The 9,450-nt window shown below is 34.7% G+C and overlaps 1 protein-coding gene across 1 annotated transcript; it reads left to right on the top strand.

Moving 5' to 3' along the window:
- The first annotated feature begins 299 nt into the window (after positions 1–299).
- LOC113619982 (keratin-associated protein 21-1-like) lies at positions 300–5,242 on the top strand. Its single transcript, XM_027105617.1, has 2 exons — positions 300–470; positions 4,814–5,242. The coding sequence occupies exons 1-2, from the start codon at positions 300–302 to the stop codon at positions 5,240–5,242; spliced, it is 600 nt and encodes a 199-aa protein (XP_026961418.1).
- The last annotated feature ends 4,208 nt before the right edge of the window (positions 5,243–9,450 follow it).

The following is a 9,450-nucleotide window of genomic DNA, read 5'->3' on the forward strand; positions in this document are numbered from 1 at the left end:
ATTATCAGTTTTGGAGCACATGATTCTACTGAGACAATTCTTCAGCAGAACATATTAACATGATGCTCTTTAAATAAAAGTGGAGTCTCCAAAACAACAAGCTATTTTAAGCAAATCATTATTGATTGTCAACAGTGACTGGCACATAATGGTTGCTTACATATTTGTTGCCTGTGTCAAGGAATGAATGTTGTGCTCTGCCAATTACTGACAGTACATAAAGGTCCATGGGAAGTAGTGACACACACACTTCAGAAACACCCTCTTGCAACCCATCTGAATCCACTTCCCTTGACAACATGTTTTGCAACTACTACGGCAATTCCTGTGACTACAGGTGTAGAAACAGCTATGACTGTGGAGTTAGTCCCTATTATGGCTGTGGATATGGCTATGGATATGGCTGTGCATATGGCTCTTACTATGGCTGTGGATATGGCTCTGGCCCTGGCTACTGCAACTACCGGCCAGTTTGCTATAGGAGATGTTATTCTTCTTGCTACTAGAACATCACTATCCAAGGTCCATTTGCTTCTGAAAAGACATCTAAAGATAATGCTGATTCAAAGATCTTTAGGACACAATTTCTATATCCAAGAAATCACATGTCTGACAGAGGTATTGACCTCCAGCTACCAAGTTTTAGATTGGCATCTTTGTGGCCTGAAGTCCATGGTGGTATCATTTGCCTATTTTCCAATTGTTAGCCTTTACTCCTTTAATCTCTGATTCTCTGTATTGATGATCCTAACATCCTATTGTTGGGGAAATCCCTTGTTATCAATAAAAATTGTTCATTGTTTCTAACAAATTTCTGTGTATTCATTTATGAATTAGTCTTTTTTGAGATGTTATGGCCTCTGTTGAAAATTGGGCTAATATCTTGTCTGAATCTCGAGTTTTTCCTTGATATAATATAAGCATTTCTTCTTATATTTGCATCAGAAATAATACCTCTACACTTATTTCTCGTATCCCACATGCTCAGGCACTCACATACTCAAGCACAAATCTCACAGTATTTCAGAACTGTGCTTTGCAAATCGCTCTTTGTCTGGGAGGGAGCTGGAGGGGAAAAGAGGAGGAGGAATGACACTTTAAGCAGGATGTTAATGCAAAGCCTAAGGTAGAGAAAAGGTGACCTGAATGCTTAAAGGAATAGTGGAATGAAAGAATACTTTCCAGAATTAATGAGAAATTATAAGCAGAGCTAGGTATTAAAGTACATGAAGAAAAGAGAACTAGGAAAGGATAAGTTAGAATAAAATTATTCTACTGTATCATCTGCTTTTGATGAAATTGCAAATATATTTACTTGCACATATTTATTGAGATTGAGGAAATTTATTCAAGTCACTTAATTGACAAATAATTTTGAGTAGTTTTGAAAGAGTCTCATTTGATACAGTGAAGACACAGTAGGAAAATTATAGACAAGTTTCCTGCTCTCACAGTGTTTATATTCTAGTATGTGAAGATAAAAAAAGTATAAAAAATAATTAAGAAAATTTCAAACCGACAGTTGGGAGAATAAAACAGCTTAATGGGAAAGAGAGTAAGGACTGAAGTGTTAGAGGGATAGTTCAGGGAGGAATTTTGAACTTGTGACAAATGAGCTGATGTCAATTGCAAAGAAAGACAGAAAGTACAGTAGTAAGTGTAAGGGGTGAGAGAAGTTCACTAAGTTTTGGAAAAATATGATTTATTAAGCATGTATGAGATAATTTGTGTATCCAGAAAAGAATCTTCACACACCAGCTCTTAACATACCTTCAAAATCTGAAATGTTGTGACTCCTTAAAGAACATTCGAGACACTCAGCTTTATAGAAATGAGAAATGGTGATAATATTTACAAATATCCTACAATTTATATGTGCCACACAAATGTTTGACTTCATCCATTTTCTTATTGGAGAAATATTGATTGAGTACAAATTATGTGCCAGGCACTGTTGTGAGAGATGATTATTCAGTGATGTATAGAATATATATATATATATATATATATATATATATATATATGTATGTATATTTGTTTTGGATCAATATCGAGAGGTTTGAATGGAAAGGTATTAGAAGTAATGCAATAAAGATAGAAGACTTTTCAGTAATCCAGGAGTATAGTTATCAGAAAATGTGTGTTGGCAGTGGTATTGAAAAGTAAAGTGTCTAATCCAGAGACTTTGTGAAATAACATTGATAGTTTTGAATTTAAATGATGACAGAAAAGGAAAGAAACTGAAGAATAATAAAAATTGGAATGGAGATATATTGATATTTTCTTTATGCCTATTGTTATGGATTAAACATAGCAGAGTGATCAGTTTATACCAGTGACCAATATCATAAAAAAGATATATTCATTAACTGGAAGAAATTTGGCTAATAATTAATGTTCTCAGAAAGTGAAATCAGCAGCTTCATGAAAATTCCTGTTGAAGGCATTCTATAGACTACTGGATCATAACTCATTTTTTGTTGTTGAAATGTGAGATTCCAGTAGAAGGAATCACCTTCCAGAGTTTATACTCCCTTCCAACTTGGATTTCATAATTGTTACTATAAAAAGTTACTTTAATTTTGATAAGAAAGGAAAGAGGAGAAATAACAGCTGATACCACAGACATACAAAAAATCATAAGTGATACTATGAACAGTTATATGCCAACAAATTGGACAGCCTAGAAGAAACAAATTTCTAGAAACATACAGAATGACTAGACTGAATCAAGAAGAAACAAAATTTGAACAGATTGATCACTACAAGTGAAGTAGAATCTGTAATTTGAAATACTCCCAGCAAACAAAAGTCCAGGACCAGAGAGCTTCACAGGGGAATTCTATCAAACATAAAAAGAAGAACTTATACCAATCCTTCTCAAAATGTTCCAAAAAATTGAAGATGAGGAAACACTCCCAAATTCATTCAACAAGGCCACCAAAACCAGATACCAAAACCAGACAAAGAGATTATAGAAAAAAGAAAATTATAGTCCAATATCTTCAATGAACATAGATGCAAAAATACTCAAAAAAATATTAGCAAACCAAGTCCAATAATACAAAAAGGATCATACGTCATGATCAAGTTAGATTTATTCCAGGGTCACAAGGATGGATTAGCATGTGCAAATCAATCAATGTAATGCACCACATCAACAAAAAGAAAGAAAAAAATCACATGATCACCTCAATAGATGCAGAAAAAGCATTTGAAAAAATTCACCATCGATTTATGATAAAAATTCTTGTCAAAGTGGGTGTAGAGGGAAAATACATTAACATAACAAAGGCCATTTGCAACAAACCAACAGCCAACATAATACTCAATGGTGAAAATGCGAAAGCCTTCCTGCTAAATTCAGGAACAAGACAAGGATGATCACTCTCACCACTTCTACTTAAACTGGAAGTTCTAGCCACAGCAGTCATAAGAAAAAGAAATGAAATGTATGCAGATTGGAAAGTAAGAGTTAACACCATAACTATTTGCAGATGATATGGTACTTTATATAGAGAACTCTACAGTCTCCACCCAAAAACCATTAGAACCAATAAACGAATTCAGTAGGTTGCATGATACAAGATTAATATACAGAAATCTGTTGTGTTTTTATATATTAATAATAAAATATTAGGAAGATAAAGTAAAACAAATCCCATTTAAAACTGCATCAAAAATTACCTAGGAATAAACTTAAACAAGGAGGTGAAATATCTATACTCTGAAAACTATAAAATTTTATGAAGGAAATTGAAATTGATATAAAGAAAAGGAGATATATCCTGTGTCCTTAGATTTGAACAATTAATATTATAAAAATGGCCATACCTCCCAATGAAATCTACAGATTTAATGCAATCTCTATCAAAATACCTATGACATTTTTCACAGAACTAGAACAAATATTTTTAAAATTCACAGAACTAGGACAAATAATCCTTAAACAACTCTAAAATTCATAGAAAAATATTTCTAAAACTAGGACAACAAAAGACCCCCAATTTTCAAAGCACTCTTCATAATAAAAGACAAAGCTAGAGGTTCAACCCTACCAGACTTTAGACTATATTACAGTGTGGTATTTGCTACAGAACAGACACATAGGACAGTGGAACAGAATACAGAGCCCAGAAATAACCCCACACACTTATGATCAATTAATCTATGACAAAAGAGGCAAGAATATACAAAGAGAAAAGACAGTCTCTTCAACAAGTGGTGCTGGGAAAACTGGACAGTCATATATATATAACAATGAGAGTAGAACATTCCCTCACACCAAATACAAAAACAAACTCAAAATGGGCTAAAGACCTAAATGTAAGACCTGAAAATATAAAACTCTTAGAAGAAAACATAGGCAGAACACTCTTTGATGTAAATTATATCATCATTTTTTTCGATCTGTATCCTAACGCAAAAGAAATAAAAGCAAAAATAAACAAATGAGACAAAATTACACTTAAAAGGTTTTGCACAGCAAAGGAATCAATTGAAAAGATAAAAAGACAACCTATGAAATGTGAGATAATATTTGCAAATGATGTGACTGACTAGGTGCTAATATCCAAATTACACAAACATCTCATACAACTCAAAGGCACAAAAAACAAACAACCCAACCAAAAAATCAGTTATTGGGCACATGATTCTACTGAGACAATTCTTCAGCAGAACAAATTAAAATGATGCTCTTTAAATAAAACTGGAGTATACAAAATAATGAGCTCATTTTAAAGAAACTATTATCGATTGTCAACAGTGACTGGCATATAAAGGTTGCTTGCATATTTGTTGTCTATGTCAGGGAATGAATGGTATGCTCTGCCAATTACTGACAGTATATAAAGGTCCATGGGAAGCAGATGACCCACATGCTTCAGAAACATCCTCTTGCAAGCCATCTGAATCCACTTCCATTAACAACATGTGTTGCAAGTACTATGGCAACTTCTGTGGCTATGGCTGTGGAAACAGCCATGGCTGTGGATTTAACCCCTATTATGGCTATGGATATGGCACTAGATATGACTGTAGATATGACTGTGGCTATGGAACCAGATATGGCTGTGGATATGGTTTCTGCTGTGGCTGTGGATATGGGACTCTCTATGGCTGTGGATATGGCTCGCGTTATGGCTGTGGTTATGGAACCAGATGTGGCTGTGGATACGGCTCTGGCTACTGCAGCTACTGGACAGTTTGCTATAGGAGATGTTATTCTTCTTGCTGCTAGAACATCACCATCCAAGCCTTGTTTGCTTCTGAAACAACACACCGAAAGATAATGGTGATTCAAGGATCTATAACCCATGATTTCCGTATCCAAGAAATTACATGCCTGACAGAGACTTTGACCTCCAGCTACCCATTTTTAGATTGGCATCTTTGTGGCCTGAAGCTCCATGGTAGTATCATCTGACTCTTTTCCAAATGTTAGGCTTTACTCTCTTAATCTCTGATTCTCTATTATGACTGTGTTGATGATCCTAACATTGTACAGTTGGAGAAATCACTTATCCTCAATAAAAATGGTCCATTGCTCCTAACAAATCTCTGTGTACTTGCTTGTGAATTAGTCTTTTTTGAGATAATATGGCCTCTGTTGAAAATTGGGCTAACATGTTGCCTGAACCTTGAGTTCTTCCTTGATATAATACAAACATTCCTTCTTATACCTGCACCAGGAATAATGTCTTCTCCACCTATTTCTTGTATCCCACATGCTCAGGCACTCATATACCCAAGCACAAATCTCACAGTATTTCAGAACTTTGCTTTCCAAATCTCACTGTGTCTAGGATGGAGCTGGAGGGGAAAGAGAAGGAGGAATGACACTTTATCCAGGATGTTAATGCAGAGTCCAAGGTAGAGAAGAGGTGGCCTGAGTCCTTAAAGGAATAATGGAATGGAAGAGATACTTTCCAGAATTAATGAGAAATTAGAAGCAGAGCTAGATATTAAAGTACATGAGGAATAAAGAACTAGGAAAGGGTAAGTTAGAATAAAATTATTCTACTATGTCATCTGCTTTTGATGGAATTGCAAATATATTTGTTTGCACATATTTATTGAGATTGAGGAAATTTATTCAAGTCACTTAATTGACAGATAGTTTTGAAAGAGTCTCATTCTATACAGTGAAGACACAGTAGGAAAACTATAGACAAGTTTCCTGTTCTCACAGTGTTTACATTCTGGTACCTGAGGATAAAAATCAACAGTAAAAAAGATTTAAGATGAATTCAGACTGACAGTTGCTATGGAGGAAATAAAACAACTTAATGGGAAAGAGAATAAGGACTGAAATATTAGAGATATAGTAAGGACTGAAATATTAGGGATATAGCTCAGGGAGGTGTTTGAAAGTTGTGACCAATGAGCTGATGCCAGTTGCAAAAAAAGACTAGAAAGGACAGTAGCAATTGTCAGAGGGAAGAGGAGTTCATTAAGCTTTGGGTTTGCTTAGGTAGTACTACATTTTTCAGCTGGAAAAGAGTAAGGTCTAGTGGCTTAATAAGGTTGTCTAATGCCTTAATTGGGACAGATACAAGAATGAGATTAAAAAGTCCAGTTAAATTACTGAATTGGAGAACCTATTGCTTTGTTGGATTCTGACTTTAGTGTTCTTTCCTCATCTGATCTTCCCAAACTCTAACATTTAGATCCTACAACAGAAAAGCCTCTTCAGACTCAGTAGCAATCGAGTTTCAACCAGCAGTGATAAAGATGTTGTGTCTTATTTGCATGACATGGGTCACTGCCCAAAGTCTGACACTGAGGTCCCTGGAGCTAGGAGACCCCACGTAACGGCCCAAACCAAGGAAGATTGTCCTGCCATCAAAGTCTGCCCTGGTGGAAGGTTATGTCCAGGATATAATTTGTCTAACTGATGAAGAAACAGGGGTTCTTTCAAGAGCAGGATAGTTTTTGTAGCCGGAATATTTGTTAGTCTGATCTGAGGAATAACTATGCTCTGGGTAACCCTAAGGTTAGTCTTACAAGCAGAGGCAGAGGCAGAGGATTCTAACAGTTAAAGCTCTTTGAAAAATCTAACTTGTTTCCTTATGTTCCTCCTCATCAAAGGTATGTCTAAAATAAGGAAAAATGTAATTTATTAGGCACATATAAAATAATTTATGTATCCAGAAAAGGTTCTATCCATTATTAGGCATGTATGAAATAATTTATATATCCAAAGAAGCATTTTCACAATCTATCCTCAAAATCTGAAATGTTATGACCATCACTCCAAGAAAATTTCATACTATCAGCTTGAGTGAAATGAGAAAATGGTGATAATGTTAAGAGAGATAAGGATGATTAAAATTAGAGAAAATTTGTGTGTGTGTGTATGTAGTATGGGTTTGGTGAATATTGGGAAAAATGAAGATTTGGTTTCACATATCTAATCATATTATAGAGGAAAGGAAAGACCATTGCCATGAATGAGTTTTTTTCTGTAGTTAGGAAATGATTTAAACTTTATAACCCCTTTATGAGGAAACTCAAAATCATTTTCTTTGATGAGCTATTGCATATTATAAAGGTTTTAAACTGTAAAATCCATTATTTGTTCTTTCAGTCATTTAACAAACCTTAAGTTCATGTTCCAGCTATGTGCTGGGATTTGGTGTTTGGTATAGAGATATAAAACACATCGTTCCTTCTAAGAATTTGAAATACTCAGTTAGATACAAAATATCAATAGTAAATCATAGATTCACATTATAGCAGGTATGCTTGCAGGTGTTATAGGGCTACTGAACAAGAACTCCAGGGGGAAGCCTAAGTCAGCCAGAATATGGGAAGAGGAGGCTACACAAGGGTCATAAATTGCTTCCAAAGGAGAATGGTATATGAGCAGAGACATAAATGATGAGTTGAAATTGGTGAGTTAAATAAGAGGGAAAATAGAATTCAAGGCAGAGGAATTTAGAAAAAGAAGCAAATAAGCTGGTTGCTTATTTCTAGAGTAGTAACTGCTACTGGAAAAGTTATAATCAATGGCTACACCCATAGAGGAATCCTCAGATTTTCTCAAGCTGCACTGTCCAATATAGAAGCTACTAGAGAGATGTGGGTATTGAGCACTTGAAATGTGGCTAAGAGCTGTTAAGTATAAAGAACACACCAGATCTCAGAGACTTACTGTAAAAAATTCATGAAAACTATATCAAATAGTTTTAAAAATACTGGTTATATATTAAGTGATAATATTTTGCATATATTAGGTTAAATAAAATATGCTATAAAATTAATTCACCTTTTAATCTTTTTAAAATGTGGCTCCTGGAAAATGTAAAATTCTATAAGTATTTCATGATATATTTCTACTTTTCCATGTGGTTTTAGAAGGTCTCAACAAGCTGGTCCAGAGAGGTCTGTAGCTAGGAAGAGAAACCATGTTAGGCCACCAGTAAAGATCAGACAATCTAGCCATGCTATCAACATATAGGCAGTAGATCATTCTGAACCAGTAAGACCACAGTACTCAATGCAAAAGACTTCTGGAGGAGGGGGGGTTTCCAGTAAAGGCAAAGTTTTGATCTGAGATAGTGTATTTAGTAAGTGGAATCGATCAATTTGCCATCTGTTTAGACACAGAAAAAATAGATGCCTGCCTCATACCATACACAACAGAACTTCCGTATTGATTAATGTTTTAAACATGAAATTTAAATTTTAAAGTACTAGAAGATGGTATAGGCTTTCAGCAATTTTGTAAGCCAGTTGGTAACTTGAAACCAGTCATGCTAGTATGCCATGGAAATTAGCAAATCAGACCCCATACTCCCAACAGAAGTCATTAAACAACAGCACACCACTGCCGTATCCCTCCTGTTATTGAGAAACAAGTTTATTTCTTTGAAATTTTTACAATAGGTATGTATTAATTATGAGCCTGAAAAAGAAAAAAAAACAGGAAAGAAAGAAAAGAAAGATCCATGGAAATAAAGGAAGAGAGGCTACAATATTTTTGCATGTTCAGAAATCTTTAGCCTGTTTTGAGTCAATATCCACATTCTCCGGTGCAGGAAACATTGTCTTTAACTGTACTTTCCTTCAAGATATCATTTCCTCAAGGTCATACAAATGATCACACTTAAAATAAGAAGATTGTATAGATAGTGATGGAGAGCCTAGGTTCTGGAGTCACACTACATGCTCAAGCATAGACGCCATCAGTTATTAGCTGTGTGATCGTAGGAACATTATCTAACTTCTCTGAGCCTCAGTATACTCAAAGGTAAAATGACAGAATAGTGCTAGATCAGTACTGTTGAGAGTACTGAACTAAATAAAATATGCATTCTATACCGCCGTGAGAACTTAGTAGATGTTTTGTTATATTTATTATTAGGTTGTTGAATAATGAAATTGTAGACATTTAACCATCTTAATCTACAAAAATGACAATTTTATATATTATTTTTATTGATA

Source organism: Aethalodelphis obliquidens, unplaced genomic scaffold, assembly GCF_003676395.1.
Source record: "Aethalodelphis obliquidens isolate GAN/ISIS:26980383/991018 unplaced genomic scaffold, ASM367639v1 scaffold1, whole genome shotgun sequence".
Taxonomy (NCBI): domain Eukaryota; kingdom Metazoa; phylum Chordata; class Mammalia; order Artiodactyla; family Delphinidae; genus Aethalodelphis; species Aethalodelphis obliquidens.